Raw genomic sequence first — 21,967 nt, forward strand, 5'->3', positions numbered from 1 at the left:
TACATATATATATATATATATATATATATATATATATATATATATATATATATATATATATATCTGTATTTCTAGTCTCTATAAAACCCTCTAACTTGCTACTTCCTCTGAGCAGAAATGGTGAATTAATCTTATTTTGCTTGCCAATCCTAAGTGATGGCTGCCTGGAGTACCATGAGTAGGATTCTAAGGTTGTCTCTGCACTAGCAAGGAGGAGTTGTATAATCGGTTGGCAGCGCCTGCCTAAGACCCAGGAGAGAGTGGTGGTACACATGCTCAACAGATGCAGTCCCTGCTCAGGAGAAAAACCACTAAGCAAACTCAAAGACATAACCTGGAAAAACTTAAGAGTATCTTGTTTACAGACCTGATTTGGTGGAACATGAAACCCTGCTGACCAGTAGAGGGTCATTCCTAATGAATAAACATGCATCTGCCCAAAAGAAAAGCACATGATTAGATTCCAATCATCTCTCTTACTCCATAGTCCTGCAAGCAAAATATAATTCAATTTCCATGTTTTCAAACACTGAAGTCTGGCTAACCCAACACCCTCTACATTTCTCTTCACCTTTGCTATTCTAGAAGCTAGAAAGCCAGAAACTTGCTTTCTAGAAGAAATCATGACACTTAATTTTGGTGAAAAACATAAGGGAAGACTATTAGGGGGCTTCAGGGAAAGCTTTTGCATTACTGACACAAAGAGCACATGTGACTGACCCTATCATTTCCCCCTTGAATACTGATGTGACTCACACGTGGAGTCATAGCAGTCATTCTATGACCATAAGGCAACAAGCCTAAGGACAAAAAGCCAGCAGCTGAGGAAGGTAGAATGGAAATACACAGGCTGTGAACCCTTGACGACACTGCTTAGCATCTGACCAATCCCTAGACCTCTTGTTAAGTAGCTCATAACTTTATCTGTGGCTCTGTCACCATATTTTATGCTTTCTGTTTCTTATAGTCAGAAGCATTTGTACATGATACGTTATGGTTCAGCCTAGCTAAAAAGTATCCTATTTCATTAGAAAGCAACAAGGTTTAATGGGAAGAGCATCGTCTGACTTCTCTGAGCCTCAGTTTCCTCATCTTAAAGTGAGTATAATGTCTGAATTCTAATAAGGGATCAAGTAAAAACTACCAGGAGATGGTAATATGAGTGATTATTAGTGTCATTATTATTGAATATAGAGTATTTACAATATACCAAGCCTTGTTATAAGTATTTTACTCAGATACACTTATTTAGTCCTCACTACAATCCTGCATGGTTGATATTTTAATTGTCCCCCATTTGTCAGAGGAAGAAACGAAAGTATAGACAAGCTAGAAAATCCAGACACCAGCACCACTTCCCTGAACCACTTGGCTATACAGCCTCTGAATCATACCAGTCCTCAATCATTGTCTGCTGGTAATTAGTGTGGGGCTTCTATCATAACTGACAAGACACATTCCTCTTAAGATCTCTCTTCTTAAGAAGTGAATTTTGGGACTTTGGAAGGGAAACATTGAAGTAATGAAACATGGCATGTAAAAACACATAGTTACCTGAGCAGCCCACTGGGTTTAATACAGGTTTTAGCTTTTGGTTTTGGTTTTTCAGTTTTTTGGCTTTTTTTAACTCATTTGAAGTCACCTGTGCTAATTAATGAGCTCTTGCTTTTGTCTGACATTGTACCTCTAAACCAGCCCCCTACCCTTGAATGAACATAACTAAACACAAAGCAGGTGCACAAGCTGCACCTCCATTTCCAGAGAAAGGATCCTGAGATCAGGGGCTGGATAGACAGTCACTTATTTCTCATAAATCTGACAAGCTTCCTGAACTGATTGCAATGGCCACCACCTGCAAAGCTGGTCTTTGCACATGGTCAGCAGTATGGGGTATGGAGACTGGCAGAACTGCAGGAGTTGGTGGAGCAGGGGTCGAAATGCAGACAGGGCTCCAGCCTCCTGATCACTGCCAGAGGCATTGTGCACATCTGGAGACTCACCTGGATTCCAAGGGTTCTGTCTAAAACTGCCCTAGGACAAGGCCACAATGACTATAGACTTCATCCAAATCCTAAAACTAGCCCATTGGTAAGCACTGCCTACAGAGGAGTGGTGCAAAGGATTTTGAAGGCAACTCTTAGCCCAGTGGAATGAACACTATTATTGATTGGTGATGTCTGCCATGAGCATGGGCTGAGGTAACGGCAGCACAGATGATTTATTAGAAACCTGCCCATAGCTCCTACCTCCCATGCACCTGGAAGCATGACACCAAGCAACTCAGTATACTGGTTAGAGCAGGATTTTAACCAGAGAGGGATCAGGGTACATCTTTCCAACCTGAGAATGAGGCCCAGGGCTGAGGGAGGATTCTGAGCACAGCTTGTTCTGGGACCACTCTCCTAATTGCCCAACCCAACCCCCACAGACCCACACTAAGAGGCAAAAAGAGGAGCCCATGATGAATAGAAGCAGATAGTGGTAAACAGAACTGAGTGTTAGGGATGCTATAAGAGAACAAGTGACCAGATGGCCCTGCCTCCTGGTTGGTTACTCTGGCCCCTTAAGGCTTGCTTTACATGCTGTGCTTCATACAGCTAGAGAGTTAAGCTGCCAAACAAAATAGTTGTTTGGTGCATTCAGAGCTCAGTCCCTCCCACACTGGCCCTCTCCCAGCTCATACTCACCCTCATCTTCCTGGCCCATACTCTCAGCAACACGCTTACACAGTTCTCAGCTCAGCCTATTAACCTTGAAACTACTGCAGCCCTTTAGCCTCTGTCTGGAAGAATGTGTACAGAAGGGAGAAGCATATTTTTCTCTAACTCAAGGATGCTCTGGATAGAGGAGTGACTAGAGCATCCTTCAGAAGGTATTCAGTGCCCATGCAGTTGAAAGGGCATTGCTGTTCTTCACCAGTGAGTGCTGAGAGGGTGCAGGAAGCACCAAAGGAGCACTCAAAATCTGTTTTGGCTCAGGTCCTTTAGAAAGCAGAGCCTGAGGCAAAGATTAAGCGCTGATCCTACATTCATGAGCTGCAATCCCAGGGCAATGAGAATAAGGAGGGAAAAGGAAGGAGATTAGGGACAGCTGTGGAACAAGGCCATCTCCTTGCAACAAGCCACAGAGCCCAGCAGGAAGGGCAGCAGGCAAGGCTCCTCAGCACTCAGGACTTCTCTGGAAGGCTTGCACATCTCAAAGTCATTCACAAGGAGAGAGAGGAGGCAAGATGTATCCTCTTAGTTCCCTCCAGACTATCATTTACCACTGGTTAAGGTTCACCCATGGGAAACTGACTCCTCTGCAGGTTCAGATTGTATGGGCATGGTCCTTTGGTGGTCTCACAGAAAGCCAGATCCCAGGGCTCAATATGTGGCATCCTAGCTGAGTCCAGAGTGTAGGAAGCAACATGTTGTAAGTGGAGCCAAGAGACCCAAACAAATCTGAGAGGGATCCAAGTCTGTATCCAACCTAGGAGTCCAGTGATTCACCCCTGGGGGCCTGGCAGTGTAGGAGAGGGAATGTGGTCCTGGCTGCTGGAATGATGATGGAGCCGGGGACACTGCAACAGGGACTCTCATGTTTTAACTGTTGTGGGCTGTCTTGGGGACATGTGGACCCAGACGAACTAAACCTGGAAGCCATAGAGGCCCCATTCTCTGCATCTCAGAGCCTGAAGGAAAAGCAGTCCTAGTTCCAGAATGACTCCCAAGAGAAGTCGCATTTCCAGATCTGTATATTTCCCATGAAAGGACAGGGAAGAAGGAACTCATTGATTAAACACCCAGTGCTGTGTGCCTGCATTCTCTCTTTTGAACCTCTTTTTTTTTATTGGAAATAATATTTACTAGAATACTTTGTTCTTTAGAAGCAAGTACCAAAAATCTCCACTGATGTCGCCATCCAGAAATAATCACTGCAGACACACTTCGGTGTATGTATTCTTAGATCTCTCTCTCTCTCTCTGTCTTTCTCTCCAAACTCAGATCATATTGCGTGTGCACATATTGAATTTCTTTTCAGGTTGTTAAATAAGTTTCTCTGGCCTTATTTTAATGTTGTCTTGTCTCATGTCCACTCTCACTGATCATTATAGCATGTTTCCGATTTATCACTAATGTCAGAAATGCAACAATGAGCATTGCTGCAGCTAAATCCATCTTGTGCCTTTGGATAAATTCCTAGTTGAGTGCTTGCTGCGTCATTTTGATCGGGAGGGAGTACTACATGCTGTTAATGGCAGCAATAGGTCAGATCATTTACCCACAGCTTTTCAATGCTTCTTTTTGAATATGGATAATAGCCTGATCAATCAAGTCACGTTAACCCCACTTGACAGATATAGAAACTGAGGCTCAGAGAAGTGAACTTGCCCTTGTCCAAGAACTAGTAAGTTGCTGGCAAGAAAGCCTGGAAATAACACTCTTAAAACCCGCTCTGCCTTGGTGATGAGAACCAGGAGAGCCTGGGCTGGGAGCTGGGGATGCTGCCCCCAGGACAGGCTTTTCCCAGGGGACAGGATGTGGGAACTGCAGAGATGCTGCACAGCTTACCTGAGATGCATCAGCCTGCCCATCGTCACTCTGTCCCTGTAGCAGTTCAGGGGCCTTGAAAGGAGCAGCCTCAATGTGAGAAACATGGCCTTGGAAGGAAAGACTTCCTGTCGCAGAAAGCAGAACTGACCAGGGGCAGACCACATAATCTGAGGAATCTGAAACCAAGTCAGTCATGAGGGTATAGAGACAGGGTCACCATCTAGAGGGCCAGCCATGTGCAGCACTTGCCTCTGGGATTGAATGTGAACAAGACCAAGGAGAGACAAGGAACCAAATAAATTGAACCTTGATGCTCCCCATGGGAGCATGTATTATGAACAGTGGCTGTCACTATAGCCAGGAAACTATCACCTGCATCCAAATTCATCAGTGGTCTGAGAGTCTCAAGATAAAAAGTAAAGAGAGATGCGTATTGTCCATCTGGAACTTAGCACAAGCCTGAGTTCTCTGGAGCCTTATCAGGACCTAGGCAGCTGGTGTTTGGGAGCCCTGTAGCTGTTCATAGAAGCTCCAGGGCAGGGAAGAGGGATAAGATGAAGTTAAAGGTACAGGTGCACAGCCTCCTTCCATCTGCTCAGCCTGGGACCCGTCACCCTGACAGAGCACGTGTGATCTCAAGAGCCAGGAGCCTCTGCTGCATGCACTGCAGCCCCAAGCACATGTGATTTCTGAGTTGACACTTGAGCGCAGGCACTCAGTGTTTTTTCAAGTTACCAATTTAATGTCTAGCAGTTCCACAGTTATCCTTCAACACCATCTCTCCTTCTCCATACAGAGAGCACAATGAGCAGCTTTCTTAGTAGAGAGCGCTAAGAGACATTGCTGGGGGCAGGAACTCTCCTGCTGTTTTTGATGGTGGAGCTTTGCGCTGAACATATTCCCAGGACCTGAGGTCCCTCAGCCACCTCAAAGCTCCGCCTGGCCCATGCAGTCACCTTCTCGAGTCTACACTGGGTTCCAGCCCTCCTGTTCACACCAGCTCCCAGAGGAGGCTCGCCTGAGCCTGCCAATGCTTTAAAGGATCACCCCAACCCACACTCCCTATGCAAGCTCACTGCTTGGCCACCAGCGGCTATTGTGTGGGCCTTGCCTGAAGACCACCTCTGGCAAGCCAGCAAATTTCACCAGCACCATGGCTGCAAGTACAGCTCCTTCAACAGAGAGGGGGTTTCCCTTCAAAGTTTGTCTCTCATTGGAAGCCTACCCTCAGCCCTTGGGAACCATGTAGTTTCCTTTTATCTTACAGTTACTCTTCTATCACAGTTTACTAACTCTTTATGTTAGCCACCCCTTTTTAGAACACAGTGGATGTCTGCCTTCTGATGAGACGCAGTCTGGTATACCATGTGGTGGTCAGAGTATAGGGCTGTCCCAGGGAACTGCACCCACCTCTTATCTATGGTTATACCCAGAAACAACCTAGGCGTTGTTAGAGACCCATGGTGCTGCAGCTGATCTCTCCCTAACCTCTCCAATGTTTGCTTGTTACAGTGATTGTCACTGTAACACCAAGGCAGAAGCAAAGCCTTTCTTTCAACTCTGCCATGGCATGGGTCCTGAGAGACAGGCCTGCCCTCCCTGCGCAGCTCCATGGGTAGATGCCATTTGCCTACTCATTCTAATACCTTGGACTAATCATGGAACAAAAAGCAGCAGCCAGAAATGTGTTTGTTTGAGAACCTTCACATACAACTCCCCATGACTCGGCTACCCCAAACACCCTCTTACCATTACGAAGGTCTTCCAGGAGTTGCTCCGCAGCCAGGGACAGGAGGGACCAGATTTCGTCCTCAGACAGAGCTTCACCTCTGACCTGCAGGGCACTGGCCAGTGTCACAGAGGACAGGCTCATGCCTGCAAAAAAAGACTCATGTGTGACAGAATCCCTGCAATGTCCAGGAACACATCTGACCCAGTTTTCACCACTGCGAGCCACCCAGCCACTCTTCACAGTGCACAGGCACTATGTTTTCATCACCCTTGTCCCTGGAGCTGAGTACAAGGCCAGGCACACAGAGAAGTTAAAGAAGTGTGCACTAGGGGGCTGTTCAGGCTAGCTGGTTATTCTCAGTGAATGAGCAGACAAATACTTTTTTTAAAAAAACTTCCAAATGAAAAGTTAAGTGAATAAATAAATGAACAACCAGATGGACCGTGAGAAGGATACCTCTGCACTGGGCACCAGCTGTTGCAGAGAGCTACCTATGCCTGGGCAGTGTGCTGCCTCCTCTCCTTCTCTGTCTGGAAAAGAGAGTTAACCATTTTTGCCTCCAACACATGATCCACGTCTTTCATCTCTGGCTGCCACATGCGAGTTAGATTTTGGTGCCAGCACCAGCCCTTTCTCCAGCACCTGCCTGAAGAGCAAATGAGACTCACTGGAAGGAAGAACAAGCCCGTGCTTTGGAAAGGGGCAGACTTACCAGAAGCTGGAGGAGGGCTGAAGAGTGCTGTTCTCCTCCCTCTCTTCTGGGAAGCAGTGCCTTTAAACCAAAGCTGACATTTAAATGTCTATCTCTCTGACAAAGCCTCCACCCACTAATCTCCCAAGCCCAGGTGCTGGGTGGCACAGGAAGAGGCCAGGCAGTCTTTTCCTAATCCATTTACATCCTCACTGATCTTTCTCTACAGACAGAGCTCAAGCAGGGTGGGTGTACAGTGTTGAGAGCGAGATGGGGAGCACGTAGAGGCACCCCCATCCCCCATCAACATGCTAATCCAAGCTCCAGTCACCAGCTGCTCAGTTCCCTACAAATGCCTCTAACACCAGCCTCCTCCAGCCTCAGGAAGAGAGGCAGTTTCCGGGAGAAAGAGTTTGCTCCTCCATCTCTCCCTGGGGCAGGGAGGAAGCTGCAGCAGAGCCTCTTCAGGAAGCTTGACTTGTGAGCTTTTACTTGTCACAAAGATCTTGTGAAGAGGGACTATTGTTTTTATTTACAGACAGGAAAGTCATCCAATGTAACCAGGTAAAAAGTGGTGGATTGGAAGCTGAAGTCCAGGCCTTTTTTTCTTTTTCTTTTCTTTATTCATTCCTTTCCTTTGTTTTATTTTTCTTATTTATTCCTATTCTTTTTTATAAACTGCTTGAGACTTAGGGACTAGGCATCCCCATTCTGCCACATTTTTCTAACTCTCTATGACAACAATGAAAGGTTACTTATTCACAATAAGGGGGAACAGCAAGACTACGCTTTTCAGAAAGAATATCCCTGAATTCCAAAATAAATATCAAGTAGGTGGGGTTTTTCCAATTGCTTTAAGACTGGTAAAAAGAGTATTATAAGGTTTCTAGGCTAGTGTGGTGAGTTAAGATCATCATTTTGATATAGCAATTCAATGGAGGAAGGACAGCTTTTCCAATAAAGAGTGTTGGCTCCATCATGAAAAAAACCTGAATCTTGGCCTAAACCTCCTACAAAAATTAGCTTAAAATGGATCAAAGATTTAATGCAGAACATAAAACTATAAACTTTTATGACTAAAAAATGAGAGATGTTCAAGACTAATCACAAAGACTCCCCAGTAAGATAAACAGTTGGTTTCTCATCAAAACCCATGGAGGCCAGAAGGCAGATAGGTAACATATTCAAAGTGCTGGAGGTTGGGGGTGGTTTCAGATAAGGATTCTGTATACAACAAAGCAATCCCTCAAAATGGAAAGAGAAATTAAGACATATCCACAGAAACAAAAACTGTGAGAATCTGTTGCTAGCAGTCCCTCCCTCCAAGAGATACTGTGGGTCCTTCAGACTGAGATAAGAAGCCATTAGACAGGAGCTCAAATCCACATGAAGAAATGAGAGCACTAGTAAAGGTAATTATATAGCTAAATGTAAAAGACACTAAACATTCATTTTAATAGGAATCCTTTCTTTTCTTCTATTTGATCTAAAAGAAGATAGAGCATCCAATACTTAGAAAATCATGTAACTGATCAAGTTGGCCAAACATTCCTTTGGTTGTTAAAACTGAGAGTTATTTGAGGTTTGAAGTGAGCCTTCTTGTAAATAGAAGTGTCATAATTACAGCTTCCACATCAAATGCAACCTTGACCTTGGAGTCAGTGACAGCAAACTATTCATTATTCTTCCCGTTCAGAAAAAAAATTGTCACGTGTGTTCCAACACGCATGCATGATCCGCCTGCAGAAGGAAACATGTGCATTTCACTTTTCTGCACCAACTCCCCATCTAATTGGCCCCAGTGTCACAACTGAATGTTATAATCTGCCCACAGTGATAAGTCAGTGCTCAGAGAGAGTGCAGACGCCTGGGCACCTTCCAGAGCTCTGAATTTCCCTAGCAGGCCTAGTCACAGGCTTCCAATGTAGTTGTCCTCTGGAGAGGCTTCAATGGGGAGTAGCCTATGTGGGGACACTCCAGGGTCTCCACCTCAGTCCACCAGCCCTCAAGAACCAACCTAGACTTACAACTCACATTGCTATCTCTGTGTAATATTGTCAATATCATTTCCAAGTCCACTGATACTTCCTCTAATAACAATGAAAACAAATACTTTCATAGCATTTACTGTATGCCAGACTCTGTCCTGTGTGCATTATGTGTATTAACTCATTTAAGTCTCATAAAAGCTTTTTGTAAAAGGGCTATTATTATATCCATTTCACAGATGAGGAAACTGAGGGGCAGAAAGGTTAAGTGACTTGGCCAGTGTCACATAACTTAAACTTGGGCTTATGTTCCTGGTTTCCGAGGCAGTGTGCTTCCCCACCATACCATGTGACTATAGAAATGGTGTGAAGCACTTTATGGAGCCTGTAATCTCAGGTTATGAAATAGTCATCATCCGTTCACCATTGCACCAAGACTTCTCTCCAAGTTTTTCTAGATAATCTGGTGAATGAGGTACCGTTGCTGCATCAAGAGCTAAAAGAAGGGATCATTAACTATATAAAGGACAAAGGAATCCCAATGCATAGATAAACCCAGCCCACCAGATATCAAGGATGCCCTGGGTAAACAACCAGCCCATGGACACTCCTTGGGGGACCCCTCTACTGCCCCACCCTTATATCTCATGTACCTTCTTAAATCTCACCTTCATAGACTGACCCTCTTATACTGACTCCATTATCTGAAGTCTTAGGGGTCATCTATAGGCTAAAATCTCTTTTGCCACCTGAGGCCCCCATTTGCCCACCCAGGAGCTTCCTCATGCACCCTCCAAGGTGTTCCCAGACTGTAGTATATCCTGTACTCCAGAACTCACTTTTGTTGGTCTCAGCCTTCAGCAGCCCCTCTACCCAGTATGGCTTAGGCTAGAATCTCACCCTCTGCCCTTGATCTTTAGTACTTCTGCTTGGGCCTCCATTTCCCATGGGCCATGGAGCATCAGTCCTGAGCTTCATCTATGGAGCTTCCCTGACCCCCTTGCCTCAGCCATTCCTATATTTAACAAACACTCATCAAGGACCCAGTACATTTAAAGCTCTGTGCTACAGAGAGAATGGTAAACAATATAACATCCTACCCTGTGAGGCTTGGGGATGGGCAGCGGGAGACACAAAATCAACAAGTAAGCTAAAAGAATAATTCCATAGAATGACAGACAATGAAAGAAAAGTAAGACAAAGTGATACACTATAACATGTCTTTGGTGTGGAGGACACCTTAGCTGGAGAGGTTAGTGAGGGCGCCTCGGGGAGGTGACATCTGAGCTGAGATTTGAAGGTTGAGAAGGCGCCAGTCATGGAAAACATTTTCCAGGCAGAGGCAAGAACAGGCACAAAAACCTCAGGGCTTAGAAATTTGAAGGACAGAGAGAAGCTTGACTTTAGGGAATGTGGTAAGGGTGGTGAGTGAGGGGGGATGTTGAGTTGGAAAGCTGGGCAAGTATTGTCTGCCAGGCCTCTCATGTCAAGGAAAGGAGTTAGTATGTTTGCCTAGGAGCAATAGGAATCTTGGCCTAGCTGCTAACTTGTAGAGCACATGTAACCCACACTGTGAAAAGCCAGGCTGAAGAATTTTGACACAGTCCTGAGGCTGAGTATTGACTAGAGGCAAGGGCTGGTGGTCTAACACCTTAGCTCATCTAACACTCACCAGTTCTATAAATAGGAATGAATTTAATCAAGGGTGAGACCCGTGTCTGCCCTTGCCCGACCTCTAAGGAGAATTCCTGTGTCTACGTTTCCCAGAGAACTGCAAAGTAATGCTTATTGAGTGTCACCTGCTGGGCCCAGCTACTTCCCCAAGGGCACACCATGTTTACTTGCTGCCATGATGTTTTGCAGCATTTGTAAAGTGCTGGCCCCTGAAGAAGTAAGGATGTCTGTTACTCCTAATCCTGTATTGACTGACTGTGTAATGACTTTTTTAACTGTAAGATTTTGGTTACATTTCAATATTCTGTCTTCACTCATTTCTCCTCCTCAGCTCTCCACCAAAGCACCATCGACAACCTCTGGCCTTAACCTGTAACTGGTTAGTAAGATTTACAACCCTGGGAGACAATCCTACGTTGAAACAGAGTTTAGAGCAACATCACTGGAGCCTCTAAGGCCTTTCTTAGCTCTGAAGTACAAGGTGCTACTGCCCAGGAGAAGAAAGCATGGAACCAAGGGAAGAAGAGTTGTGTGCAGGGCAAGGAGCAAGCACACAACTCTTGGTCTCATGGGGACAGGCAACTGGATGACTATTCTTCCTTGAAGCAGTTCCTGTTTTTTAAAACTCCTTGTTCCCCCTAACTTTCTCAGTAACTTTTATCCTCTCGTTGTCTCTTTAATGTCCCTCAGGTTTCCATCTGGGGTCCTGTGTAGTTTCTTGTGTCTGTTGGAACAAATTACCACAAACTTAGTGGCTTAAAACAACAGAAATGCATTATATCATAGTTCCAGAGATCAGAAATCCAAAATCCATTTCCCTGGGTTGAAATCAGGGTTTCTGCAGGATCTCACTCTCCCAGAGGCGCTAAAGGAGAATCTATTCTTTGCCTCTTCCAGTTCTGCTTAACTTGTGGTCACATCACTCCAATCTCTGCTTCCATAACCATATCACTTTCTCCTCTTGTGTCTGTTTTCAATCTCCCTCAGCCTCCCCCTTATAAAACTACCTGTAATTATATTTAAGGCCCACCTAGATAACTCAAGATAATCTTCCCATCTCAAGATTCTTTGAGTCTCATCTACAGAGTCTTTTTTTTTTTTTTTTTTTGCTGTATGAGGTAACTTTCACAGGTTCCACAAATCAGGATGTGAAGATCCTTTTTTCTTAAAGGGAGTCATTATTCAGCCTACCATAAGCTGTTTAGCATTTAATACTCTCTACCTGTTTCCTGAAAAAGACATAAGCTTCAGGACATTGAATTCTTAGCTCCCTAACTGTGAGCACAAGACATGTTCTTAAACTCTCTGGGCCTTAGTTTTATCTTCTGGGAAATAGGGCTAATAGTAGCAGCCACCTCATGGAACTGTTGAGATTATATTAAGGTGCTCAGCATGTGAAAGGTAAGGAGTACATCTTATTTCCCTTCTTTTTCCATATCTCTGCTCCAACCATCAAGAGGGATTTTAAGCATTAGGGCTGCTAAGCAGCTTCCAACTATGTGATTTTTTTTAAGTTATGATGTTAATTATTTCCATCCATCAGGATTGAGGTGCTACAAGCATCCCATCTTCAACTTTAGCAAAATGCCTCAAATATATCAATGTCCCCCAAATAGAAAACATAGGGAGGAACCAGGGAAAGATGTGGGATTCCAGGGGAATCAAAGCTCTTGGAATGATCCTTTCCTCTCTTTTGTTCCTTATGTCTCTCTTCATTTCTCTGTCCTTTAGACAGTCATTAAAAACCATCTGCCCACAGTCAGATCAAAGATCTGAGCAAAACTTGCCAGAAGATAAACTGTATCCATCCCTGAAGGAGAAAAAGACTTGTTTGAATTCTCTCACAGTTTGCTCCCCAGAACCTGACTTCCAGTGGGTGACGCCCAAAGTTGTATCAACCACCTTCTCCATACAGACCCCGCTCTGTTCCACTCCTCATCCCCCAGCTCCTGATTTAAATAGTGGTTACAGCACTGACATGGTATGCGCTTTAGCAAGTACAATCTCAGTATCTCATTTCTATCATCTGTAAAACAGAGATGAAAATTCTTACCTTAGAAGATGGGCGTGAAAACAGAACAAGTGAATGCAAGAAAGGCAGCAAGCCGACTTGCTGCCTTTCTTCAGTACTCCAAGATAGAATGTCACATCTGTAGATGAGAGAATGGACACTAGTACAGAGAAATATTTCTGAACATTTCAAGCATTTGAGAGTAGAATTTCTCCTATCTTCAATCGTTTGTATAGCATTTTCTTAATATTCACCTCTTTCACTTATTACTTGTACAATTAAGACAAGATTTTTATTTAAATGCATTTATTTTTAAAGGAAACTATATATCATTGTAGTAAATGAAAAATTAATATCATCTCATGTAAATAGAAGATAATTATAACCATTTTTTAAAAAATCATTGAATTCTTGCTAGATAATATTGCCTTCCAAAGGCTCTGACACTGAAGCCTGCTCTTTTATTATGAAAAGAGCAATTAGTTTGAGAAGTTTATTCCTGAGCGGACTCTCCTCTTAGCATAATCTGAAAAAATTGAAGTAAAATATCAAAAACATAATTCAATGTTATTAATGCAGTTTGTGTTTCACCTGGGTTCCATGGTGCTACCTGTCCTTTGGGAAACATTATTTCATCTTTTTTTTTTTTTAAGGTTTCCAGGTCCATTAAATGTAATCCGTCCTCAGTGTGAATTACTATACTTTATGGTAGTGTCTTGTATTTACAGCTTACAGAATTTTCATATACTTTTGTGATTCTCACAAAAACCTTTTAAAATAGGGAAGGCAAAAACGGCCCCCACTTCCAGATAAAGAAATTGATAATTTAATTGACTTAAGGTCACAAAAGTCACACAGTTAGTAAGGGTCATTTAAGTTTTTACAAGAGGGGAAAGATGGGATTATGACCTAACAAGAGTAATTAAAGTCACGTGTGTCTAAATTAGTACTCAATTTATTAAAATTGTAAATTTTAAAAGTGTCTTTGTCTTGAAACTTTGAATTCAGCTTTAAAGTATTATTCTCTATTAATCTAATAATTTACATATAAATAAAATCATTTCACATGAAGTCAGACACCTACTATATTAGTAAGGGTTCTCTAGAGATATCGAATCAATAGGAGAGAAAGAGAGAAGAGAGAGATTGAGATTATGAGGAACTGGGTGCATGCGATTATGGAGACTGAGGAGTCATGATCTGCTGTCTACAAGCTGGAGACCCAGAAAATTCAGTGGTATAATTAAGTCCAAGTTTGAAGACCTGAGAACCAGGGGAGCCCACGATGTAAATCCCAGTCCAAGGGCGGGAGATGAAATAAGACAGCCTAGCTCAAGCATTGAGGCAGAGTAAAAGGGAAGGATTTCTCCTTCCGCCACCTTTTGTTCTATCCAGGCCCTCAATCGATTTTATGATGCATACCCACATTAGGGAGGGCAATATACTTTACTGAGTTCACCAGTTCAAATACTAATCTCATTCAGAAACATCCTCACATATACATTCCAAAATAATGTTTAATCTGGGCACTCCATGGCCTACTTAAGTAGACATATAAAATTAACCACCACACCTATAGTTACAACAAACAGTAAATATAACATAACTTCTAGCCAAATAAACATAAACACACTAAAGCTTTATTTGTCTCAACTCCTAATACCCAGTACCTTATGTACAGCTTTCGATAAAAAAAGTATATGTCATGTATAAAAGCAAGAAAAAAAAACACAGTCTGAAGAGACAAAGCAAGTAAATGAACCAGACTTAGACATTGCAGAAATCTTGGAATTATCATACCAGGAATTTAGAATGACTATGATTCATATGCTAAGGGTTCAAACTGAAAAAGAGGACAAGATACAAGAACACATGGGTAATGTAAGCAGAGAGATTGAAATTCTAAAAAAAAAAAAAAAATGTTAGAAATCAATAACATTGTAAGAGAAATGCAGAACGCCTTTGGTGGGCTCACCAGTAGACTGGACACCTTCAAGGAGAGAATTAATGAACTTGAAGATGTGTCAACTAAAATGCAAAGAAAAAAATGGAACAAAATAGCCAAGAATTATGACATAATTACAAAAGATGTAACATACATGTCAGGGGATACCAATGGAGAAGGAGAAGAAAGAGAGGAGTAGAAAAATATTTAAAGTAATAATAGATGAAGATTTTCTAAAATTAGTAACAGACACCAAACCAAATATCCAGGAACCCCAGAAAACATAAAGCAAGATAAATACAAAAAAATCAATACCTAGGCATATTATGTTCAAACTGCAGGAAGTCAAACACAAAGAGAAAATTAGGAACAAAGTCAGAGAAGAAACACAACTCAACTATAACAGGAAAGGAATAAGAATTACACTGAACTTGCCTTTACAAACTATTCAAGCGAGAAGATAGTGGAGTGAAATATCTAAAATGTTGAAATAAAAAAACTACCAATCTAGAATTTTGCATCCTGTGAAATTATTTTTCAAAAGTGAGGAGAAATAAAGATTTTCTCAGACAAATGAAAACTGGGCAAATTGATCACCAGAAGGCCTGCTTTGTAAGAAGTGTTTTAACAGTTCTTCAGAGAGAAGGAAAATGATACAGACCAGGGAATGAAATCTTTAACCTTTTATTTTCCTTATTCTTAAATGATCTAATAGATAACCATTTGTTCAAATGATAATGGCAACAAAGTGTTGAGTGATTATACCTTTAAAATAAGTGAAATTAGTTCCAGTCAGTTATAAAGATGAGAGGGGAAAACAAAGATTACCTTGTAGTACTTGCACTTCACGTGTGTTACTTGAAAGTGGATTTAAGTTCGTTGTAAAAGTATACCGGAAACTTTAGGAAAACTACTAGAAATATTTTTTTTAAAAAGTATAATTGATATGCTGGAATAGCATAAAATGCACAACTACAACTAGAAAAGGCAGAAAATAGGGGAAGATGTTTTTAAAAGAAACAAAAAACCAGAACAACACATAGAAAACTGTTACAAATGCCGTGACTATTAATTCAACTATGTCAATAATCACTTCAAATTAAATGGTCTAAATATACCAGTTAAAGAACAGAAACTGAGAGTGTGGATTGAAAAACAAACCCAATTATGTTGTCTACAAGAAACTCACTTTAAATATAAAGGCACAACTACATTAAAAGTAAAGGGATGGAATAAAAAGGTTAAATTTTTTTTAAGTAAAGGGATAGATAAATTTAAACCATACAAACACAGATAAAAAGACAGCTGTGGTAGCTATCTTAATTTCAGACAAAGCAGACTACAGAACATGAAAAATTATCAGGAATAAAAAAGGGCATTACAAAATGATAGTGGTCAATACTCCAAGAAGGAATAACAAGCTTTACTGTGTATGCATTTAACAAAAGACCATCAAAATACATGAGACAAAACTAGTAGTATTACAAGAAGACATAAAACATCCACTATTGTACTTGGTGACTTCAGAACTCCTCTAACAGTAATTAACAGATTCTAATAGGCAGAAATTAGCAAAGATATCATTAAACTGTGCACACTGTCAGTCAACTGGCTCTGATAGGTATTTATAGACCATTTTATTCAACAACAGCAGAATTCACATTCTTCTCAGACTTACTTTGAACAGTCGCCAAGATACACCCTATTCTGGGCCATGAAAGTCATTTTAACAAATTTAAAAGTATAGAAATCATACAAAGTATGCTCTGTGTGGAAGTAAACCATAAATCAGTAAGAGGAACATAACTGAAAATTCTCAAATATTTGGAGATTAAATAAGCATATAGGTCAAAAAAATAAATCTCAAGAGAAAATAAAAAATATTTTTAACTAAATGAAAATGAAAATACAAGTTAGCAAAATTTATGAGATGCAGTGAAAAAAGGGACTCATACAGAAACATATAACACGGAATGCACAGTTTAGAAAAGAAGAAAGATCTAAAATATTCTAACCTTCTACCTTAGGAAACTACAGATAAAAAAGAGCAATATAAACCTGAATAAAAAATAAAAACTAAAGCAGAAATCAATGAAATTGAAAACAGGAAAAGAATTGCAAAAATCAACAAAACTAAAGGTGGGTTCTGGTGGCATGGTGGCTCACACCTACAATTCCAGCACTTTGAGGTGGGAGGATTGCTTAAGACCAAGAATTTGAGGCTGCAGTGAGTTATGATTGCTCCACTGAACTCCAGCCTGAGTGAGAGAGTGAGATTCTGTCTCTAAAGATGTTTTTTTAAATAAGTAAAATAAAAAGTGGACTATTTGTAAACATCAATAAAATTGATAAGCCCATAGCCAAGATAACCAAGAAAAAAACAGAAGATACAAATAATTAAAGTTGCAAATGAAAGAAGGGCCATCACTACTGATCCCAGAAACATTGAAAGAATAATAAAGGAATATTATGGGCAATTTTGTGCCCACAAATTTAATAACAACTTTAGATGAAAGAGACGAATTCCTTGAAAGACACACTCTATCATAGACACACAAAGTGAAATAGTCTAAGTTATGTGTTAAATAAACTGAATCAATAATTAATGGTCTTGATTCGATGGGCACAAATGGTTTGGTGAAGTCTACCAAACATTTAAGAAAAAGATGATGATATTAGTTCTCTACAATCTCTTCCAGAAAATAAAAGCAGAGGGAACACCTTTTTATTCATTCTATGAGCCCGTAATTACCCAAATACCCAAACCAGACAAAGATATTACAAGAAAGTAAAGCTACAGATCAATATCTTTTGGGAACAAAAATGCAAAAATCTTCAGCAAAATATTAATACATAGAATCTAACAATATGTAAACATAATCATATACCACAAACAAGTAAAACTTAATCCAGGTATGTAAGTCTAGCTCAATATTCAAAAAGCTATTAATGTAACCAATCACATCAAAAGGCTACAGAAGAAAAATCATATGATTATATTTATTGATACAGAAAAAGCAATTGACAAAATCCAATACCACTCAGTTTACCAGGAATAGAGAGGAACTTCTTCAATATTATTTTTTAAACAGATGTTTAAAAATCTACAGCCAACATCTTGCCTAATGATGAGAAACCAGATGCATTTCTGCTAAGACAAGGAACAAGACAAAGATGCCCCCTCACCACTCCTACTCAATATTGTATATGACGTCCTGTCTAATGCACTAAGACAAGAAAGGGAAATAAAAGGTATGTAGACTATGAAGAAAGAAATAAAATTTTATCTATTTAGAAACTGGCTATGAAGAAAATCCCAAAGAATTAACAACAACAAAAAAACCTCTTGAAACTAATAAGCAATTACAGAAATATTGCAGGACTCAAGGTTAATATGCAAAAGTCAACTGCTTTGATTTTAATTACTGTCATCAATGAAACTGACATTTAAAACCATAAACACAATATCAACTATAACATTAGCACCAAAAAGTAAAATACATAGAAAATATGTACAAAATCTTTATGAGAAAAACTATAAAATTATTTTTAAAATTTTTTAGCCTAAATAAAGAAAGAGTTTTTCCATCTTTGAGATTCAAAGATGACACAAACAAGTGGAAAAATATCCCATGCTAATGGACCGGAAGCATCAACATTGCTAAGATGTCCATCTTACCTAAGGCAATCTACAGATTTAATGCAATAACCATCAAATTACCAGCAACATTTTTCTCAGATCTAGAAAAAAACAATACAGGAATTCATATGGAAACACAAACGACCAAGAATAGCCAGAACAATCCTAAGCAAAAAAAAACAAAGCAGGAGATGTCACACTACCAGACTTTAAACTTTACTATAAAGCTATAATAATCAAAACAGTCTGGTATTGGTACAAGAACAGGCATATACACCAATGGAATAGAATTGAGATTCCAGAAGCAAAAAACCCAATTTCTCAACCAACTCATCTTCAACAAAGCCTCCATCACCCACCACTGGAGAGAAGAGAACCTATTCAGTAAATGGTGCTGGGAAAACTGGCTGACCACATGTAGAAGATTCAAACAGGACCCCTATCTATCCCCATACACAAAAATTAACTCTAAATGGATCAGAGACCTAAATGTAAAACTTCAAACCCTAAGAACTTTAGAAAATGCAGGACACACTCTTATGGAAGTTGGAACTGGCATCCAATTCCTGAGCAAAACCCGAAATGCACAGGCCATAAGAGATAAGATAGATAAGTGGGACTTCATTAAACTGACAAGCTTCTGTAAAGCCAAAGAAACCATCAAGAGAGCAGGGAGACAGCACACAGACTGGGAAAAAGTATTGCCAACTCCATGTCTGACAAAGGCCTAATATCAAGGATCTACAAGGAACTCAAATGTGCTGAAAAGAAAAAAACAAACCACCCCATTACAAAGTGGGTAAAAGATATGAGCAGACACTTCTCAAAAGAAGATATACGAGCGGCCAACAGATACCTGAAGAAATGTTCAACCTCACTAGTCATCAAGGAGATGCAAATTAAAACTACATTGAGATACCACCTAACTCCAGTCAGATGACCATCATCAATAACTCAAAAAATAACAGATGCTGGAGAGGATGTGGCAAAAAGGGAACACTTCTACACTGTTGGTGGGAGTGTAAACTAGTGCAGCCTCTGTGGACATCAGCATGGCGATTCCTAAAAGCTCTAAAAATCGACCTTCCATATGACCTCACAATCCCCCTACTGAGACTATACCCTGAAGAACTCAAATCACTCTATAAAAAAAAAATCAGCCGGGCTCGGTGGCTCAGCCTGTAATCCCGCGCCTTTGGGAGGCTGAGGTGAGTGGATTGCCTGAGCCCACGGGTTCGAGACCCGCCTGGGCAACTTGGAGAGCCCTCATCTCTACAATAAATCAAAAATTAGCCAGGTGTGGTAGCGCATGCCTGTAGTTCCAGCTACTTGGAAGGCTGAGGTGGAGGGATCGCCAGAGCCCAGCAGGTTGAGGCTGCGGTGGCCGGGAGCGGTCACTGTACTCCAGTCTGGGTGACAGAGTGAGACTCCAACTCAAAAAATAAATAAATAAAATACCTGCACACATATGTTCATCGCAGCATTGTTCACAATAGCAAAATCATGGAACCAACCATGCTATCCATCAAAAGAGGACTGAATTTTAAAAATGTGGTACATATACACAATGGAATATTACGCAGCCATAAAAAGAAGAAAATCATGAATTTCACAGCAACCTGGATGGAATCAGAGTTTATAATACTGAGTGATCTCTCACAGAACCAAGGATCTGAGTACCACATGTTCTCACTCATAAGTGGACCTTGAACAACTACCGTAATACTATATGAAAAGTAGTGGGAAACTATGGGGGGAAGGGGAGGGAGGGGAAGGGAGGTGGGATTAACGGTAGTCAATATCTGTCTGAGGAAAGGGGGGCACACCTCATCAACAAGGGTACTTGCACAATGAATATTTGTATACCTAACCCTTAACTGTACCCCACAATTTTAAAATTTAAAAAATCTATAATTTTTAAAAAATAAAATAAAGTAAGAAAGACTCGATATTGTTAAGATGTTAGTTCTTCCCATCTATAGAATTCTATAGAAATCTATAAATCCATAGATTTAATGCAAGCCCAGTCAAAATTTCAGAAATTTATTTTGTGGATTTCAACAACTGATTGTAAAATGTAAATGAAAAGGAAAAAAAAAAGAACAGATGACATAATTTTGAAGAAGAAAAACAAAGTTGTAAGACTGACACTATCTAACTTCAAAAGTTACTGTAAAGTACATCAATGAAGAGAGTGTGATATTGAAGAATACACAAACAGATGAAAGGAATAGAATAGAATGCCCAAAATTAGACACATACATATACAAGGGGGACCCCCCAAAATCAGAATAATCTTTTTGGAGGGTGAGCCCCTTTGAGTACTTGTTTCTCTCACTAGGTAAATGTTTTAGGAACCCATTGACATCGGTGTACCAGCTAGCATTGTGAGAGGCTGCATTTGCCTCCAGTGAAATTTTCTTTTGGAGATTCTTTCAATACATTCGCCATTTAATGATGGGTGATTTATGAGTGCTCCTGTCCTCACAGTGCTAAATGAGCAGTTTTTGACCAGAAATGGCATGATCCCCATGTCCCACCCTCCCTATTCACCTGATCTCATCCAGAGTGACTTTTTTGTTGTTGTTTCCTCAGATGAAAAAAGTCCTCAAAGGGAAACATTTTACTGATGTGGAAGAGGTGAAACAAAAAGTAGCAAAAGCACTATAAGGCATCAAAATTGATGAGCTCAAAAACTGTTTTGGGCAGTGGGAAAAGTGTCTCAATAGGTGTATTGTATCAAACGGTGAGTGTTTTGAAGGTGACTGAAGTTTAAACGTGTAAGAAAAAATACACAATTTTTTATAAATAAATTCCATGTTTTGGGGGATTCCCTCCTATACAGTTACTGATCTTTGACAAAGGAGCAAAAACAATTAAATAAAGATAGCCTTTTCAACAAATGTTCAGCAAAAGCCAAGTGAAGAGCCTAAACTTTACACTCATCCAGGTGTCATGAGGCACCCTTCCCACACACACAATCATTTCAGAGCAGGCCAAGTAGGAAGCAAGACTTTCATTCCCACCTTGTGATGACTTACCCTCCCATCCACAGTATCAGGAGAGACCACATTGAAGCTTGGACTCCACCTTCAATTGGTGATGACAAGGTGCTCCTTAGCCTCCCCACCGGGGTGGTATCAGAGAAATCCTAGTAGAGAGTCAGGAGTTTTTCTACCATGCATTGGTAACAAGGCCCTCTGGTGAAGTGTCACATGAGAAGCAGTAATGAAGTACCCTGATCCTCCCAGCAAGGATGGGATTAGCATAGGTCTGGTGGGGAGCCAGATTGCTCACCCCTGAGCAGCAATAACAAGGTACCTTTGAGGTATCATCAGAGACTGAGTGGGGAACTTAGATTTCCATTTTTACCTGGAAGTAGTGAGGCAGAGCCGCCTTCTCCTGCCAGTACTTTGTTATGGAACATCTGATAAAAACTGAAGATCTAAATAAGGTCTAGAGTCTCACAGCATAATACCCAAATGTCTAGGATTCAATAGATATTACTCGTTGTTATCAAGAACCAGGAATATCTCAACTTGATTGAAAAAAGACAACAAAAGCCAACACCAAGATAGCACAGATGTCAAAATTATCTAACAAGGCTTTTAGTGAGCAATCACAAACAATTCAAGTAAATGAAAAAATAGAAAATGTCAGTGAGGAAATAGAAAGAACCAAATGGAAATTTTAGAACTGAAAATACAATAACATATATATATATATATATATATATATATATATGTTTTTT

The 21,967-nt window shown here is 40.6% G+C and overlaps 1 protein-coding gene across 1 annotated transcript in view; it reads right to left on the minus strand.

The window, feature by feature from the left end:
- The window catches only part of LOC103268135 (FERM and PDZ domain-containing protein 2-like), a gene marked incomplete at its 3' end in the record, with an annotated part of 99,589 nt that overhangs the window by 67,698 nt on the left and 9,924 nt on the right, over positions 1–21,967 (minus strand). The window contains exons 2-4 of the mRNA XM_008065687.1: positions 6,285–6,410; positions 4,554–4,711; positions 368–433 (exon numbers count right to left, since the gene is read on the minus strand). Of these exons, the coding sequence (XP_008063878.1) occupies positions 368–433; positions 4,554–4,711; positions 6,285–6,410 (350 nt within the window). The remainder of the gene's footprint in view (positions 1–367; positions 434–4,553; positions 4,712–6,284; positions 6,411–21,967) is intronic.

Source organism: Carlito syrichta, unplaced genomic scaffold, assembly GCF_000164805.1.
Source record: "Carlito syrichta isolate Samal-C Ts95f unplaced genomic scaffold, Tarsius_syrichta-2.0.1 Scaffold103930, whole genome shotgun sequence".
NCBI lineage: Eukaryota > Metazoa > Chordata > Mammalia > Primates > Tarsiidae > Carlito > Carlito syrichta.